This window comes from Chinchilla lanigera, unplaced genomic scaffold (assembly GCF_000276665.1).
Source record: "Chinchilla lanigera isolate Chin_1 unplaced genomic scaffold, ChiLan1.0 scaffold00093, whole genome shotgun sequence".
Classification (NCBI taxonomy): domain Eukaryota; kingdom Metazoa; phylum Chordata; class Mammalia; order Rodentia; family Chinchillidae; genus Chinchilla; species Chinchilla lanigera.
This window is the reverse complement of record NW_004955494.1, coordinates 3,600,395-3,619,937: the sequence shown is the minus strand read 5'-3', so window position 1 is coordinate 3,619,937 and position 19,543 is coordinate 3,600,395. Positions and strand designations below refer to the sequence as shown.

Here is a 19,543-nt window from a genome sequence, read left to right as displayed (position 1 = left end):
ATCAAGCAGATTATACACCATGATCAAGTAGGATTCATCCCAAGATGCAGGTATGGCTCCACATACGTAAATCAATACATGTAATACACCGTATGAACAGAGCCAAGGACAAAAACCATATGATCATCTCAATAGATCCAGAAGAAACATTTGACATGGGGCTAGGGATTTAGCTCAGCAGCACAGCACCTGCCTGGCAAGCGCAACGTCGTGAGTTCGATTCCTGGTACTGGAAAAAAAAAGAAAAAACATTTGACAAAGTCCAGCACCTATTTATGATAAAAACCCTACAGGAAATGAGAATTGATGGCCTTTATCACAATCTGATAAAAGCCATTTATGACAAACCAATGGCTAACATCGTACGAAGTGGACAAAAACTGAAAGCTTTCACTTTAAAATGAGGAGCAAGGATGTCCAGTATCACCACTCTTATTCATATAGTCCTGGAAACTTTAGCCAGAACAATTAGATAAAAGAAAGAAATAAAAGAAATAATGTTAGGAAAGGAAGAAGTTAAATTATCATTATTTGTGGGTGACATGATACTCTACATAGAAGACCCCCAAAACTCTACTAAACCACTGCTATATTTAATAAGCAAATTCAGTAGTGTAGCTGGATAAAAGTCAGCACTCAAAAATCAATAGCTTTCCTGTACATGAATAAAGAACTCACTTAAAGAGAAATTAGGGAAACAACTCCTTTCACAAGAAAAACCAAAAAAAAAAAAAAAAAAAAAACCAACCCAAATAACCAACCTAGGAATCAATCTAACAAAGGAAATAAAAGACCTCTACATTGAAAACTACATTACTCAAAAAGTAGATTGAAAAGGATATCAGAAAATGAAAAGATATCCCTTGCTTTTGGGTAGGAAGCGCCAATATAGTGAAAATGTCCATACTTCCAAAATTGTTATATAGATTTAATGCTATTGCAATCAAAATTCTAACAGCATATCTCACAGAATTAGAGAAAACAATCCTAAAATTCATTTGGAACCAGAAGAGACCTAGAATAGCAAAGGCAGTTCTGGGCAACAAAGGCCAGGTGGGGGCATCACAATCCCTGACTTGAAATTACACTATAAAACTACTGTAATAAAAGCAGCATGGTACTGGCAAAAACAAAACAAAACAAAAAACCAGACCCAAGGATCAACAGAACCGATTACTTCCAGATATACTTAGCCACCTTATCTTTACCAAAGGTCCCAAACATGCTTACTGGAAGAAAGATAGCCTCTTTGATAAATGGTGCTAGAAACTGGCTTACTCCACCCTGAATATTAAAACTAGATCCATATCTTTCATCATCATTAGGAATGAAATCTTTCATATCTTTCATCATATCTTTCATCATGCACTAAACTAAAATTGAAATGGATCACAGATCTAAATATGAAAGCAGAAACACTAAATCTGCTGTAAGATGGAATAGTTAGCATTGACCAGGACAAAAACTCAGTCTAACACACAGAAACGAATGCCACGTTCAGATTAAATCTGTGAAAACAACTCAAGAATGGGCAGACTAACTTTTTAATAATCATGGAAAATAAATTTTGAAACTGGTCTAACAATAAAAAAAGAATAGTTAGAACTCTTGAAGAAAATGGTGTAAGCGAAGACTTTATGAACAAAACCCTGATTGCAGAGGAAATATCACAAAGAATCAACAACTGGTATCTCATTGTAGGGCATTAGAATGATTAATTTTATGAGTTTATTATATTAAACAATGAGTAACAGGAAAAAAGTCACAAAAAGTATTGAGTTCATATTTATTGTGTGTTTATAAAAAGTATTAAAATTTTTAATGTCAACTGCTTTTGACATTAAACACCAGAAATAAATTACTATGTGAAGTACAATGAAAATACCAGTAGTACTCTGCAAAAAAATCATCTTTACTTCAGTTATCACACCTAAGGCAGTCTGTGCACATGACAACAGCATGTTCCATACACACCCATCACTTACACTGACAGCACATGTCTTTTGTTTTCTTGGCTTTTTTGTAGGACATACTTGACATCTCAGTGGTCTTGCTGTTTTGTCAGGAGGTTCTTATTACATTATACAGTGTGTAGTTAACAGGAACATAAAATATCAATAAAATAAATTATTTCTTAATATGTACTGTACATTTAGAATACCCCTCAACATTTTCACATCACCTATATACTTGCTTACAAAATCTAAAAGATAACATCGAGCCAGGTGTGGTGGCACACACCTGTAATCCCAGCACTTGGGAGGCAGAGGCAGGATTATTGCAAATTCGAGGCCAGCCTGAACCGCATATTTAGACCTTGTCTCAAAAAAAAAAAAAAAAAAAAAAGAAAAAAAAAGAAAAGAAAAAGATAACATCAGAAATAAAAACCTGTGGGAGCTACAATGTAAACACAAACAAAATTCTACCACAGAAACAAGCTTTGCTTCAACTGTCATACCCAAGGTGGTCTTCACACGTTACAACTGCATGCTCCATACACAACCATCATTTACACTGATAGTACCTATGTTTTGTTTTTCTATACTTTTGTGTAGGGCACAGTTCACATCTTTTTTTTTTCTTGCTGTTGTAGTAGGTCTCTGTGATGATGTGCCTGTCTGTTTACCTGTCAGCTCACCAGTGTACTCCATAATTTTTTTTGCATACTTCCCTGGGTAGAAACATTTTGTTTTTCCTCTGCTGAAAATAATCTCTCTTTCTCCCTTTTTTGGGGGGGTCTTTCTGAGCCAGGGTTTTGCTATGCAATTCAGGCTGGCCTTGAACTTGCAGCAATCCTCCTGCCTCAACCTCCTGATGTAAATGATCTCTTATGAGCTCTAGTCCCAAACCTCTAAGAAAATTTCTCCATGATATTTTGCACTTGTTATTTTCTTTGGAAACTATCAAAATATTATACCACAAATGCTTAGGATTGAATAAGTTAGAACCATTGGCCAATGTTTTGTGTTTCAAATGACATCATAGTTGCCACATAACTCATCAAGAACATCTACTCCACCTTCAATTTTGTTGTTGAACGTTTCCATTTCAGGCTTCTGTTTTGTTGAGGTTTCCCTATCAATATTTCCATTATGGTGAAATACTGACGTCAGCAGTCCCAGTTTGCTTTTCTTTGCTATACACAAGGCTAATGTTATATCTTTCTGAAATCCAAAGACTGTACTATACAATTCTCTGTTTGGAAATTGCAACATTTCTCTTGGAATTTATGCTTTGTCCCTGCTTACAATTCCTGGGCTGATCAACTTGTGTTCTGTTAGCAAACGTAACATCATTTGGAAATTGGTAGACCAATTGTCGAATATCACATTCTGATTAGTTTGGGAGATGGGAGGAACAAGTCTGTTTATAATATCATTTAGTTTATTGCTATACAAATAAGGACCTAATAGCTGAATTCCAGGATAAGTGCCTAAATTGAAGGAATAGTAAGTCTTCAAATCTACAGGGGCATACATTTTTATGCAATGTTTTGTCCAATTGATTTTCCATAAGTCTTTTATATTCTTGCAATCACCATGAGAAATCCCTGCTAAGTACAACAGACCTATGAATGCTTTCAGTTCAGTTAGTGAGGTGTCATAGTAAATACACTTTTTAATATGGCTATTGGTGCATAAAGAATGTTTTACTTGCATTTCAGCTGTTGTATATTTCACAGCATCTTCTAGCATTTTGTCTGTTACAGTTACCAATATTGAATGGCAGTGCTCAAATTCTGCTCAATACATTTCACACCTGACAAGACTTTCACTATATTTTAGGACCTAGTTCTAACATTGGATTGTTCCATTTGCTTGTGTGGTCATTTTACAACATTTTGGCTAGTCAAATATGTACTCACATTGCTGTTTTTCTTCATCATCTGAATCAAGAAGGTCTGCAGTCCCTGTGTTTGTATCAGTCAATTCTTGCTCCATTTAACTGTCATAGGAACTTTGGCTCATATGGCCAAATCAAAGTTGTTGATGTCATGAATATCATCATCATTCATCCACGCTATTCTTCTCTTATGAAAGCATGTATTTTACCATAATGGATCATCTTCATCATCCATGCATGAGTAATCTAATAATTCACTTTTGACCTCCTCAAAAACTTGCAAATCAATTTTTCATGTTCCACTGTACTCAACTGGGCTACTTCTACAAGAGAAATCAAAAGAAAACTTTTTTTTTTTTTTAAAAAAAACAAATCCTAGAGTGGTGTGGGTCTATTGGACCCTCTGTGATGCTTGGGTAAACAAATGCAAAAACTGTTCCACAGCGTATAAAGGTGGGTACAAATCCCATTTTGCCACTTTTGCACATGTGCATACACCTTGCCATTCATCATACCAAGTGGGTAAACAGATTACTTCCTGTATCCCTCAGGGAAGGATACTGAGTTGCATAGCTGGTTACTATAATGCTAAAGTACAAATTTACAGTAAAAATAAGGGATGAGTCTGCTAGACCCAGTCTTATGCTCCCAGGAAAAGCTTTTGCACAGCAAAAGAAACCATCAACAGAGTGAGGAGACAACCCACAGAGTGGGAAAAAAGTTCTGTCAGCTGTTCCTCAAAGGGTTTCTATCTAGAATCTATAAAGAACTCAAAACAATCAGACTCCTCAAATTTAAAGCCCCAACCCAAAAATGGGCATCTGAAATGGATAGATACTTCTCAGATGAAGAAGTAGAAATGGTAAATAAATATATGAAAAAAGTTCAACATCACTGGTCATTCGAGAGATGCAAATTAAAACAACAATGAGATTCCATCTCACCCCAGAAAGAATGGCTATTGTAAAGAAATCAACCAATAACAATTGCTGGTGGGGCTGTGAGGAAAAAGGAACTCTTTTCCACTTTTGGTAGGAATGTAGACTGGTGCGACCACTGGAAATCGGTGTGGAGATTCCTAAAAAATTAAAACTAGAGGTTCCAGCTACTCCCCTTTGTGGTGTCTTCCCAAAAGAATTAAAAGCATCATAGCACAGCAATATATGTACACTCATGTTTATAGTGGTACAGCTTGTAATAGTCAAATCTTGGAAATAGCCCAAATGCCCATCAACTGATGAATGGATAGATAAGATGTGTTTTTTTTTTTTAAAATATAAAATGCAGTACTACTCTGCCATAAAGAAGGATAAGCTTGGGACATTTTTAGCTAAATGGCTGCGCCTTGAGACCATATTCTTAAGTGAAATAAATTGGACCCATGTTTCAATACCAAATTGTTTCTCTGATACAAGAAACTGAAAGTGTAAATAAGGACCAATATGTATAATAGGTATTGTGAAATAGGAAGAAAATGTTCAATTGAAAGGGGAGAAAAGGGAGAGGGAGAAGGGACAAGGAAAAAAAGTAGGATAAAATGGAAACAAAGTTTTTGAATATAAGGAGGGGAGGGGGATGAAAAGAGGGGAAAGGTGTGAGGAACCACTCAAAGTTCTGGGGCATCTAAGGACACCTGAGGATGTGACCCTGCTTGTCTAGCACACAATGCGATACAGTTATGTAACCACGACAGCACAGGTAAACATGCATGTGGTGGTTACAGCACTATGTAAGAATGTAAATATGAGATAACAACCTATATAAAAATTACACAGTAAAGATGCAGGAGGGGTTTGCTCCGGCTCTTGAGCTCTTGAGCTGTGCTCTGCTCCCTGCTCCCTGCTGTAGTTGCTGATGTGTTGCACACATGCATTCTTTAACCTTGGGACTGAACCCTTGAATATCTGCCGTGGTCTCCACCCCCAGCAGGCCCACAAGGAGATGAAGCGAGGGGAGGGGAATGGGAAAGGAAGAAGCAAGATATACCATGTACAGGTACAAATTCTCTATGATGAATGTTATCATTATGTATATCTAAAATATACCGATAACCCACCCCCACTAAATAAATACATGGATAATTGCCCAGGCTGGGCTGGAACCTTTGATCCTCCTCCCTCAGTCTCCCAGAGTGCTGGGATTATATTGTAGCAGAACACCCCCCCACCCCAGTATACTTCAGTTGTCCAGGTGACAGTTTCTGTTGCAGTTCTGGTTACTGCTGGTCACTGTGAGGCATATTGTAGGAACCAATCAAAGACAGCCAAGCACTCTACCTCTGTACTTCCCCTTTGCAACCCCATAAAAATCTCCCTCCCTGGGCCTTCAAGGCCTGACATCTGGAGGGACAGCTGATTCCCTGTTGGTGCCTGTCCCACGTTAAATAAATCTGCCTCCAAATCCTGGGTGTTGTTTTCATGCTTCTGTTTACTGTAGCGCTGTGACTAGCTAGCCACAGCTTCTTTTCAGATAAAAAGCTGTTGACTGGGGTGGTAGACAGAACAGTGTGCCTCCCCAAAGATGTCCGCGTTCTAACTCCTAGCACCTGTGACATTAGGCTAATGACAAAGGGCAAGTAGGGCTCCTAATCACACAGTCTTGAGAATGGGAGGCCCCCAGCTTATGAAGGAGCCCAGTGTAATCAGAGAGGCAGAACCCGGTCACAGAGAGGTGGCCCTAGGAGGAAGATTCAGCCAGCACTGCTGCACTGGGACACAGAGGGGGCCCTGAGTGAAGATGCCCTCCGGAAAAGGAATCTTCTCGCGGTCTCCAGGAAGGAACCTGGCCCGACTCTCACCTTGACAGCCCTGTCCTGCTCCGACCCGCACAGCCAGAGGAATATACTGGCCTCCTCTGGAGCTATGAGCGTGCAGATGGGTTACCAGGGAGGAGGTGCCATGGAGGAGCTCGCACCAAACCGCAGAAGCCCCTGACGCTCTGGGATGCGGGGGGGTCCCCCCAGCTCCTCAGCGCCCTGCAGACTCCGAGGGTCGGGCAGCTTCCCCACGCCGCGCCGGCTCCTCACCCAGGACTCTTCTTTCTCTCTTTCCTTTTTCTTTTCTTTCGAGGTTGTTTTGACCCCTTCTCCTCTACACACGCACTGCGCACACAGAGTGGCCCGGGCAGCCCGGGAGCCCCGCGCCCACCACGGCCACCGGAATCCGATCACCGCTCCGAGCCCGCCCGCTCTGCTGCCCCACAGTGCGCGCACCCTAGTGGGATGCGAGTTCCTGGGGGCAGGGGCGGGAGGTTTTATTCTTCCACAGCAACCGTCCGCGTTAGGATCCGAGTGGAGAGAGGCCGCAAGGGGGCGGGCACGGCCGTGCCACTCACCCATCCGCGCGATCGCAAGTGGCAGCGGCTGGAAGTCCTCGGGCTCGGCGTGGCGCGGCCCCACGGCCCGCGGGAGACTCGCACCCGCCCCTGCAGGAAGCGCGTGGCCGGCGCGGGTGAGGGGGCGCGGCCGCAGCAGCGCCCACGGACGTCCCGCGCGCACATCCACCTGCAGCTCCATGGGCGTCACGCGCCCGGCGCTGGGGGCGGCATCTCTGGCCTGGTGCTGCCGTCCCGCGGAGACGCGGCCGGGGTCCCAGATCGCGGGGTGGGGGCCAGCTTCGGGGGCAGCTTCGTGTCGCAGGGCAGGTCGGACCCGTTCTGGGACCTCGTGCCCACGCGCGTCGTTGGGAGCCGGGCCCAGCGCGGCCGCCCTCCGTCTGCCCGGGGTGCAGAGCGGAACCAGGGTAGCATCAGCGCTGCCTCCTGAGCCGGGATTGGTTCGACCCCGTAGCTGAAAGTTCAAGCCACGCCCCCTAAAAAGACCACGATTTGATTGGTTGTGGCTACCTCCTGGTCACGCCCCCTCAGGACACCGGTGCTCAGAGAAAGTAACTTGGAGCCTAGGGGAGGGAATCCGCACCCCGCCCTCTCCTGCTTATACTTTGTCCATGTCCGTACCCATTTCTCTCTCTGGTCCAGTGGCACAGGGTTGGTTTTGAAAATTACAGTTAGAGCCAGACGCGTTGACGCACGCCAGTAACCTCCGCATTACTGGGAGGCTGAGGTAGATCACAAATTTGAGCTCAGGCTGGACAATTTACCAAGTCTTTACTATTTTTTACGTTTGTTTTTTGAGACAGTGGTTCACTGTTGTAGTGCATGCTGGCCTCGAACTCACTATGTAGCCCAGGCTGGCCTCGAACTCTTGACGATCCTTCTGGCATAGCTTCCTGAATGCTGGGGTTACAGGTGTGCACTGTTATGCCCAGCCTTTGTTTTAAAATTTTAAAACATTTTTTTAAAGGGCTGGGGCCAGGCGCGGTGGCGCATGCCTGTAATTCCAGCACTCGGGAGGCTGAGGCAGGAAGACCACCAAAAGTTCAAGGCGAGCCTAGGCTATATAGTGAGTTTAAGGTCAGCCTGAAATACACAGTGAGACCCTGTCTCAAAAAGTGTGTGTGTGTTGGGGGAGGACTTGGGGATATAGGTCAGTGTGAAGGTCCTGGGTTCAATCCCCACTACAACACGAAAACATAAAACAGATTTCTGGGCTGGTGATGTAACGTAATGGTTGTGTTGCAATAGAACTGGCAAAAACAGTCCAGGTTCTCATGTACGACAAGAAAAGACTTACCAAGGTAGTAAGTAGTAAGTAGTAAGTAGCTACGTTTAAGGAAGATCACTGGATGGTAGCAACAGGGGTGGGGAAGGGGAAAAGCAGAGGAGAGATGGGGAAGGGAAGGTCGTGGTCCTGGGCGCAGCCACCGCTGCTACTGGTGCTGACCGTGTGGAAGGCGGCGCACTTGGGGCTGGCGTGGGCTCCCGGGCTCCGGGCCGCGCAGGGCAGGAGGAGGAAGAGGAAGCCTCTGTGAGCACTAACAACGCAGGCGTTCAGTGTGTAGGATCGGACACCTTTGACTCCAGGTGGTGGAGTCACCTGGCTGGTGTGGGAACCAATGATCTGCAGACACCTCCTAAACTTAAACATGGATCATCCCGCAGCGATGCTGTGCCCACCGCTGGGTGAGGGACGGGGTGCCTTGCTCAGCTCCTCCGATGCTAACTGCATCGGCAGAGGCCCTGGGTTTGAGCCCAGGCGTCCCTAAATACATCAAATGCAGAGTCCTGGCTGCCTCCTCCCAAATCCCATAGGGGACGGGGCTGCCCCAGGTCCACGGATAACAGATAAAATACAAACCGTTCACTTAGATTTGAACTGCAGATAAACAACGGGTAGTTTTTGTGGACAACAGAAGAATGAAAACACTTTTCTTTATGGACAGCAAGACAAGGAGAACGTTTCTCAGACTGGGGCCCAGGCGTGTGCCTGATGACCAAAATTTCAAGAAGCCAACCACAAGCTTTCCCAGGAGCACAAGCAAACGCCATGCGCCGCTGCCCTTGGCAACCGAGGACACGGGAGCCCCCAACCACCCGCACCCCAAACACCGCCCCTTAGGGGTCCCCTCTCCTGACTGCCCCCTGTGTGGGTGTCAGGCAGTTTCTTTCTGCACTTACTCTGTTCTTGGTCAGCTCTGTTTTTTCTTTGATGTGGAAAAGATATTTAATTGTAAAATGGGAAAGTAGGTCAGTACAGTCTTAAGGATAATTTCTTCTTTATACAGTATTGGTAATCTTGAGGGGTTTTGGGGTTAAACATTTTCACAAAGCAACAAAACATTAAAAAATAAAGCAAGAAAAAAGGGCTTGATGTTTTACAAAAAGAATGAACAGTCTACCAGAGTTTAATAAATTGTGGAATTTAACAATATTGAAATGACAGCAAATTGCAGAAAGATGCTGAGGGAGAAGGAACAGGTCTGTTAGACATCTCTATAGCATCACTGTAGTGCAAAGGTTCTTATTCTGCATACAAAAGCAATTTCTCGGGCCGGGGATGTAGCTCAGTGGCACGAGTGCCTGCCTGGCAAGAGCAAGGTCCTGAGTTCAATTCTCCGTACCAAAAAAAAAAAAAAAAAAAAAAATCCAAAAGCAATTTCTCCCGTAAGAATAACTTCCCAGGGGAGAGACAGGCAAAGCTTATGAAAGACTTCAGAAACCCATAGACATTGACTCTTTCAAAAATATCATCTTAAAATCTGGTGCCCTAAAGTGCTTTCATGTGGAAATCATGATGGAAGAATACAGTTTCATGTCCTCACAGCGAAATTTTCAAAAAAAGCATAAATTTCACAGACTTTGTATATTCAAGTTCTCTTGTAAGCAGCTGCTTCCAAGAACACTGTCCTCCCAATAAAACCAGCTGCCAGCTTACTTAATTTCAATGCCCTAAAGAATAAAAGGTTTTTTTTTTTTTTTGGCTAACTTTCGTCATCTTTGTGGAAAAAATATCTATGCATGTGATGCATTTTGAAATTATAAAACATGCAGAGTATGTACAAACAGGAAGTTTTAAAATATTTGCTTCCTATACAGGTAAATCTACTTGGGTATAGCTGAGATTGAACACATATGAATGTGAGACAACCTAAAGCTGTATAAAGGTTTCCTGGGAGGAATCGTCTCTCTATATAGAAGTTTATACCCGAAAGAGTAATGGAGTGAACGGTCTGAAACCATGAAGCAAACTAGCCCTTTCCTCTCTTAAATTGCGCGTGTCAGGTATTTCTTCCTAGCAGTGGGAAAGCTGACTGATACAAGTTGCATACTGTAAGTTATTTTTAGGGCTGATAAAATAGGACATAACAATTAGAATAATTCTAAATATATGAAGTACCTGGAATATAAGGGCAAGGTCTCTCCCCTCCCTCCTCCACTTCACCTTCAAGGCAGCTGCTATCACTGGTGTGAGCTGGCATCTTAGACACTGTCACTATGGTCTAGAGGTGACAGAGGACTTCCTGGCTATGCTTTCTTACTTAAATATCCTCTCCTTGGGACGACGATTATCAAATAATGTGCAAAGCCAAGGACTTCTTGGGCTGGGTATATAGCTCAGTGGAAGGGTGCTTGCCTAGCACTCAAGAGGCCCTGGACTCAATCTTCAATGCCGCAAAACAAAATGAAAACCAAGAACTAGGAAAAAGTGGGCGTGGAAAACAGTGTGTCACTGTCAGACGTGCGTCCTCCAGCCCATGGGGGCCACCCCATGCCTGACTCCGCGGCCAACGCCGACTGTTCTCTCAGGTGCCCGGGAGCACCCTAAATTCTGCACTGAATGTGAACTGCAGGACCATGGTGCTTGCAGGGTGTCACTGGCGAGCACGGGTGCAGAGCTCAAGAAGTGGGAGCTGCAGTGGCCCTGCAGGAAGGGTGGGCAAAGTGCCTGCAGCCGTGCAGACCTGTAACCAGAATTGCCCTGGGGCTAGGGGTTCAGCTCAGCAGCGCCGCTCAGTGGTGGAGCACTGGCCTCGCACGCACAGGGCAATGGGCTCATCCGCAGCTCTGCAGCTATAACAGGGGCTGAGCTGAATTATGTCCTCCTTTCGCTTCCACAATATCATCTGTTGAAGTCCGTACCACCAAAAGCTCAGAATGTGACCTCATTTGGAAATAAGCCCACTGCAGGTGTAAGGATGCGGTTGTACTGGAATAGGAAAGGCCCCTGGTCCTATATGACTATGTTCTTTTAAAAAGAACTTTGTGCACAGGAAGATTTGGGGGGACCAGGTGGATACAGATCGGGATGATGCATCTTGCAGCAAAGACACTAAGGACTGCCGGGCGTGGTGGCACAGGCCCGTGACCCCAGCACTTGGGAGACTGAGCAGGAGGATCACTGCCGGCCAGGGCCACATAGTGAGTTCAAGGCCAGCCTGAACGGCATAGCCGGACCCTGTCTCAAAACATGCAAACAAACACATGGCGCATGACCCCAGGGACCCAGGCTGGGAGCGTCAGATTTCTCAGTGTGCAGCGCTGAGTTCAGGTTCCTGGAGGCTGTTTGGTTTCAGCCCTTCTCAGGCTTGTTGAATTCTGTGGGTTTCATAGGACACTGAGCACCCTTCCCCCACTCTTCACCTTATATCACCATCTCATTTATGCCTCACTTGCAAGGGAAGGAAGACCCCAGTCCTGCCCCAGGCTGCTTGGGCTCCTGGGGGAGGGGGTGCGGGCCAGGCTCTGGTGCCCTCCACAGGTGACTTCCGTGGCAAGCCCAGCGAAGCCCTGGCACCTGGGGACTATTTCCGACTTCTGCGATGGGACGTTCTAAGGCGGGTGGATTACCCATGTCTCACAGAGTGAGAGCAGATGGTAGCTGGCCACAAAGAAAGACAAATATCCACCGCTGTCCCTTCCATCCACCCTTCTTGGCACTTTCTCTCACCTTAAAATCCTGTTTTCTAGCCGGGCATGGTGGTGCATGCCTGTAGTCCTAGTGCTCAAGAGGCCGAGGCAGGAGGATTGCCTCAAATTTGAGGCCAGCTTGGGCTACATAGCGAGTTCAAGGCCATTCTGGACTATATACCGAGACACTGTCTCAAAAAACAAAAATCCCGTTTTCTGCTTGGAACAGCAATACATAGTGGTGATGTAAAATGTAAGTGCTGCAGGAATGCAGAATGTCAAAAATCAAAGCCCTCGGGTTTCACGCCCCAGAGATGCCCATCACTATATTTTGGTATGTATGCACTCTTCTGGATTTACAAAAATGCATATGCTAACCTAGGAGGTGAGAAAAATGTACAGTGAATATCTACAGGAGACATCATTACATTAAAATACGCGTTGCTATGAATTCCTCTCAGAATATCCCCCTGCTTGGAACATACACTTCCCGTCATCCTCTGAAGCAGCTCTGGGAGTCCTCTTTCCTGAGTATCTCTACAAGGTATGATGAACAATATGGTGAATGCTGCTGCAGTGTACCATTAATGGAAAGGTAGACTCATAGAAGCATTGCAGCATCCTCATCCACCTTAGTCACCTGTGCCACCTCTGGCTCTTCCCCCAAGTAAAAATGACCATGAAAGGGAAACATTTTGAACCAATTCATCACACTGAAGCAGCCATGACAGTGCAGCTAAAGACACTCATGAAGGAGTACTTCCAGAACTGCTTCAGAGTGGCAAGAATGATGGGATAAGTGTGTCTGAAGTGAGAGGAAGGGTTCTGAGGGGGTTTAGTGACAATGTGTCATTAAAAAATATATTAAATATATTAAAAAATATAACAAACTTTTTTAGAATTCTATTTTTTATTTTTATTAATAAACCTTAAAAAATGTTAAATATTCACTGCATTTTTCAACTGCACCTCATACACTGCTATTATATCTACACATATCCTTATTTCTCAAACCTCACCCTGTTAAGTGCATATCGGCAGCAATGTATGTAGTCCAGGCTGGCCTTGAACTCACTGTGTGGCCCAGGCGGGCCTTGAGCTCAGGCCAATCCTCCTGCCTCAGCCTCCTAAGCACTGGAATTATTGGAATGTGCCACTACTCTTGGCCTGTACTTTTTTTTAAAAGCACATCTTTTTTTTCCGGTACCAGGAATCAAACTCATGACCTTGTGCTTGCCAGGCAGGTACTGCGCTGCTGAGCTAAATCTCCAGCCCCTAAAAGCACATCTCTGATGATGGCTTCAGAACAGATTCAGTGGACTGAAACTGCTGAGCCACAGCGTGGCCAGTTTCAAATCTGATGGGTTTTGCCGAATGACCTGCAAGGAGCCAGGCACACAACTGGAGAGACCAGTCCCCGCGGCCTCACCCGCACTCTGCGTCGTCAGCCTTTTCGGTCTTTTCCTATCCAGCGGGTGGGAATATTGAACCGCAGCCTAGAGCTCTCGAATTACAGATGAGGTTGAACATCTCTTCCTTTGCTGATGCCGGCCGGTCCTGAGAAGCATCTTGGACTTCTCGTGGGCCAGCACAGGCTCGCTGAGCTTCCCTCTAAGGCCTGTTCCGGGTTGCCCTCTGGCTCCAGGAAGCGCCTGGCAGGAACCCGAGCCACCCCTACACCTGCCCCGCGGAGTTCAAGGCGGGCTGGGGATGGTATCTGCTCTGCCGGCTCAACCTGAGGAGCTGTAAGAGCGAGTTCCGCGCAGCCGCAGAGACACGCACTTCCGTTCTTTGCCAGTGCCGCGTCCTGTGACATCCAGGCCTTTGAGGGCCGCGGCACAGATGAGGAGAGTGGGGCTTCCTGCATCCCCGGCTCCCTGGCTCACCCCGCCCAGGCCACGTCCCATTGCTTGGGGGCTGGGGACACCCAGTGTGACAGTCCGCCCACCCCAGGCCCTCGGGCTCTCTCCCTGTGACGTCTACCAGCACCGACGCTGTCGTGCCAACGCGGTCACACATTGAACGGGGCGTAGTGGCACACGCCTGTGATGCCAGCATTTGAGGCAGGTGGGTCGCAGTTCAAGCCCAGCCTGGGCAACTAGGTAGGGTGATTTTTCTTGATCCCAGGCATTCGTGAGTCCAGGCTTTTAAAATCAAAACACTCAACTTTTCCCCGGGGCCAGGCACACTTCCATTTGCATGACAGGGTGAGGTTTGCTCTGAGGGAGAAGCAGAAATCAGTATCTCTCTCTCCTGTATGTGGCTGTCCCAGGACTGACCTCTCCCCACCTGTGCAGGCCGTGGGGCCCCCTGCCCAGCTGCCCCTGTCCGCCTCAAACCTGTCCTGCTTCTGTGCCAGGCCCTTTCCCTGCTGCCACCTGTCCCCAGTCCCCTCTTATCACCTGCTTCCTGGGAAGGCCCCAAACACTCAATGGCTGGCAGAGGAAGACGTGAGGGCCCTACCTGAGTCCCCAACTCCCTGGGGACACCATGGCTATAAAACTAGAACCAGAGCCCTCTGCCCTTGGTTAGTGAAGGGCGGCTGTCCGGTGAGGACATCTGGAAGCCACCAAGGAAATCTATGTAGAAATAGTGAGGGGCTGAGGATGTAGCTCAGCGGCATAAGCGCCTGCCTGGCAAGTGCAAGGTCCTCAGTTCGATTCCCGGCACCAGGAAAAGAAAAAAAAAAAAAGAAATAGTGAGGTGTGTGCTAAAGTTCCCTAATTTATTTCTATAAAAGTGAGCATCCACCTGTTTTCTCTATCACAAGAACAAACTGAGGAATGTTTTCTACCAGAGACACCACCGTGTCACCCAGATTATGTTGCCATAAATACGTGGCCCCAAATATGGTGTAGTTTTTTAGGAAGCAAAGTTTCCCTTTGCTGCATTCTGAGTAGGTAGAAATATTTCAGGGTAGGGTGGTGGAGGAGGAGGAGGTTCAGACAAACGGAGGAAAAGAGACAGAGGGAAAGAGAGAGAGAGGAGGAGGAAGGGGTGGCCGGACCAGTCCTGCTCTAACTGTAGACACTGGGATTCCTCCAGCCAGTCAGAGGTTGGCCCCACCCAGCTGTGGATGGAGCAATCTGATCCTTGATAGAGGCAAGTATCTGCGGCCACATATGTAGGCCCTTTTGTGACCCCAAGAGCCTAGACTGCACTTTCCAAAGCATAAATCCACACAGCAGTGAGAAGGACTTCAAGGCACAGTTTGAGAGATCAACCAGTGTTGAGCTTAAAGGTCTTGCTCTCCCAGCTAACAATTCTGGTTTCATGGTACATTTTCTAAAAGGGAAACTGAATTTGTTTTTCTCATAAAGACTCCTGCGGAACGGAATTGGGGTTTTAGGGTAGGAGTTCCCGATCGTTGGTGTGCAGACTTCTGTGACACTCCAACAAAAATGGGAACCTGAAATGCCCTCCCTAGTCCAGTACGTGCACATACCTGGGCTTTTCGGTTTTAGGGGTCACGGACTCCCCAATGCCCGCCCATGATGCGACGTGAGGACCCCTGGCTCCTGGACAGAAGCTCTAACCTGTCAGCTTGTGGGTCCACTGTGTTTTTTGCCCAGGAAGCATTTGAAGGGTTTTGGGGGCCGTTTTCGACCGTCTCATCAGAACCCCAAGCTGAGATGGGGAGACATCTTCCGCAGCATCCAGACACCCTGACGCAGACAGCACGAGCCTGTCGGGTGCCTGAGAACTAAACCCTGTGGTGCCGAGCCAGCACTATGCCAGTTCAGCCAGCAGGTTGCATGGATAAAAACAGATGCTTAAGCAATTGTTCATTTTAGGGAGCTCTTCACAAAGATGATTAATGGAAGTCCTCATTCCAGAAGGGGAAGGAGCAACCTTCCCAGGGCGGCCACCACTCCCGCCAACCAGGTCAGCCCGGGCTTCTACAGACCTGTGTCTCTCTGGCCACTACAATAGCTCAAAATCTCCCTCCCCATGGCCCGGGGTACGTTAAGAAAGGACCCTGACTGTTCATCTATCTTGGAGATTTCCTCAGTCCCTGGGGGTCAGATAAGATCAGGGTCAAGTGCAATTCAGCAAGCAAAGCTTTTTTACAGGTCCGATGAGCCGACGTGTGTTCCCTCTGACATCTCTCGTCATCACGGCAAAGGCCAGGAGGTGGGGGTTCTCGTGCCACCTTCTCTGGGGGGCCTTTTTGTTATGAGATAAATGGTGTCTTCCCCACCCCAGATTTATGTATGGAAGCCCTAACTGCTCGCGCTTCCAGATGTGGCCTTGTTCAGAAATCACGTCTCTCCAATGTAGTTAAGTGAGGTTGTCAGGGCAGCAATAATCTAACGTGACAGGGTCCTTAGGAAGGGGGAGGTGCGCGTACAAGCCAAGGGACCCTGAAGATTGCCAGCAACCAGCGGAAGCCAAGGCACCAGCGGACAGAGCCCTCCTGCGGGTCTCCTAGCCTCCTAGGCTCCAGGGCTCTGAGGCTGCACATTTCCAGGGCAGGAGCCCCTGGGTCTGCGGTGTTGACTACAGCAGCCTGTCAGAGCCGAGGAAGCTGGGAAGTAATTACATGCGCAGGACGAAGCCAGCCCAAGAACACGGGAGCTCCAGGAACACGGGAGCTCCTCGAAGCAAGTAAACAAGCCGTTGTAGCTTGTTAACTGATTGCTGGACAGTGAGGCGAACATTAACCAACCTCTCAAGGGTGTAAATAAACGCTCTGCTGTTCTTGGGCAGTGCCCCTTCTCCACTGAGAGAGAGGGCCCCCACCTGATTCCAGCTTCTGCCTCGTCTATGTTTTCCTCATTCTTGTGGCCGTTCCTTCCCGGGGTACAGCAAGAACCGAAGGGATGCCTACAGCAGCCGTGGGAAGCAAATAGATTAATCTGCTCCTTTCACAGGCTGGGAACAAGGAAAGCTCTGGGGGACCCTAGAGGGACTTGTACCTGTCCACGGGGCTGCAGATGGCCCCGTCGGTGTCTCTGTGAGTCTGCTGAGGCAGGCGTAGCGGGGCTCACAGTCCTGCTCCGGGAGGAAGGCAAAGGAAGCTGAGGCAGGCAGCACCCTGCCAGCGGCTGGGACTAAATCCCAGATCCCAGGGGCCGGGCCGGCACCTTGTGGTGAGCAGCTCGCATGGACCCACAGTGCTCCCTGCTGAGAAGATTCTCGCTCCTGGCCCGGCCCCGAGCCCAGACAGGAAGGGGGCCCTGGCCTTGGGCTGCAGTTTACCGTAGACGGAGGGGTCCCTGAGAGGGAGCAGACTTTCCCTGCCAAAGCGAGCTGGAGGCTGCCCGAGGGGTCCTGCGAAGATGGGCAGGCACCTCTAAGAACCCCAGCCGGCCCCGCCGGAGGGCTCGTTGCCATGCACCTGGGACCAGAGGGGGTAGGGGGACAGTGCCAGGGCCCAGGAGTCCCCCCTGTCCTGGTTCTATGCAGGGCCTGGCGGCCGCCGAGTGCCGTCGTGCGCGCTCTTGGCCACTAGAGGGCGACCACGCAGAGGGAAACCGCGCCGGCTGGGGTCCCCGAGGGCCGAAGGACGGCTGGGTCGCACTCTGCAGGGTGCCTCCGACCCCGGAGAGCGCGATCCGAACCACGCGAGCCTTGCGTGCTCCTAGCCCTGGAGACGGAACAATAATGAAATCGAGAGCCGGATCTCTTGGAGCACACCTGTAATCCCAGCACCTGGGAGGCTGAGGCAGGAAGTTTGCTGCAAGGACCAGGCCAGCCTGGGTTGCACGGTGTATCGAAATGGCGGGCTGTCTCAAAAAGCAAAGCAAAGCAAAATTAAATTGGAGGAGGAGGAGCGGGGAGGAGGATGACAACGCCGCGCGAATCTGGAAGCTCAACGTAAATTCACCCACGCCCCATGCAGGTTCCTCCTGCTATGGTGGCACCAGTGGGTTAATAAACCCGAGAGAATAAGAATGCATGGGGGCTTCTCAACAGCTTTAACTAAAACAAGGAGAACACAGACACACAGGCTGCATTCCTGCCCTGGTCAGAATGCAGTCAGCTGGAGCACGAGAGGAATCAGTACTGGTTCCTACAGCTCTGCAAACCCGCTTAGTCGAGCTGTGGAAGGTTGATGAGTGAATAACCGCTCCAAGCTGCTCTTTAAACCCGCAGCTGGCGCGAATCGGTGTCTGGCCCGTTTGACAAGCAGCAACCTGATCTCACCCTGGCCAGCTCTCTGGCGCTGTGCACAGTACCTGAGCTAGATCAAGGTCCAGTGAGCCCACTCCCGGCAACTCCGCCCTCCTCTCTATGCTTCACCCTGTGCTTGCGATCTGCCCCGGGTCAGCTAGGTCAGCACCCCTTACCCAAGCCTCAACTTTCAAAAAGATTCCACCAGCGGCCACTCGGTGGCGCCACATGCCAGGGCCCAAACCTTCAACACGCGGGCCTCCGAGGAACATGGTGTTGTTTTGTTGTTTGGTTTGCTTTGGGTTTTTTGAGACAGGGTCTCGCTAGTAACCCAGGCTGGCCTCAAACTCGTGGCAATCCTCCTGCCTCAGCCTCCCGAATGCTGAGATTACAGGCGTGCACCACCACGGCCTGCTCAGGGGAACTATTTCTGAAGACCTTCTAGAATCTCCAAAGGTTCAAATATGGCAAAGGTTCTAGAGACACTTTCGGCATCACCGGCAGTGCAGTGTCGCTGGCAGCTAGTGGACCGTCACCAGAGCTGCTGTTGAACATCTTATGATGAACGCAAAAGTATCCATGGCAAAACCTCAGTGGCGCGGGAGCTGGGGAACCCTGAAACACGGGATCGTCTCTGGACGCTGAGTTACCCCTTAAATAACACAGTCCCGCAATTCACCCTACAACTCAAGCATCTCCCCACATCCACTCCTAGTTTATTTTTTACCTCATGATCGACCCGCAAGAGCCCGCCTAGGCTCTCATTGTGTAGTCCTGTGTTGACATGACTGAAGAAGAGACGGCGAGGTGGGTTTAAGAGGGAGAAGTCGACCCCTGACTTACAGGCTAGGCAAGACGAGCCTGGTGTGAGGGACGGGCGCGAACAACCAGTCGCCTTTAGGGGGCGACCTATCTCCCAGAACAGACCCTGCTTTTTTTTTTTGTCTTTTTGTGACGGGGTCTCGCTATGTAGTTCAGGCTGGCCTTGAACTTTGTAGCCCAGGATGGTCTCGAACTCGCAATGATCTTCCTGCCTCAGCCTCCCTAGTGCTGGGATTACAGGCGTGTGCCACCATGCCCGGCTGCCCCTGCTTCTGTGGCTTCTCCCTCAGCAAAAGCGTGGGGAGCCTGTGTCCTCAACTGTTGTTTTGAGTCCATGACTAGTGTTTTTTTTTTTGCTTGTTTTTTGAGACAGGATCTCACTGTGTAACCCAGGCTGATCTTCTTGCCTCAGCCTCCCAAGTGCTGGGATTAGAGGCTTAGTCCATGGCTAGTCTTGATTCCACCACAAGTTCCACCACAAGCCTCCACAAGTTCTTATCAGTGGGGCCCAAGGGCT

At 48.1% G+C, this 19,543-nt stretch overlaps 1 protein-coding gene across 1 annotated transcript in view; it reads right to left on the bottom strand.

Annotated features, from left to right (window-relative positions):
* The window catches only part of LOC106146735, a 29,744-nt gene extending 21,955 nt beyond the window's left edge, over positions 1-7,789 (bottom strand). The window contains exons 1-2 of the mRNA XM_013504922.1: positions 7,781-7,789; positions 7,177-7,630 (exon numbers count right to left, since the gene is read on the bottom strand). Of these exons, the coding sequence (XP_013360376.1) occupies positions 7,177-7,630; positions 7,781-7,789 (463 nt within the window). The remainder of the gene's footprint in view (positions 1-7,176; positions 7,631-7,780) is intronic.
* Positions 7,790-19,543: the final 11,754 nt, after the last annotated feature.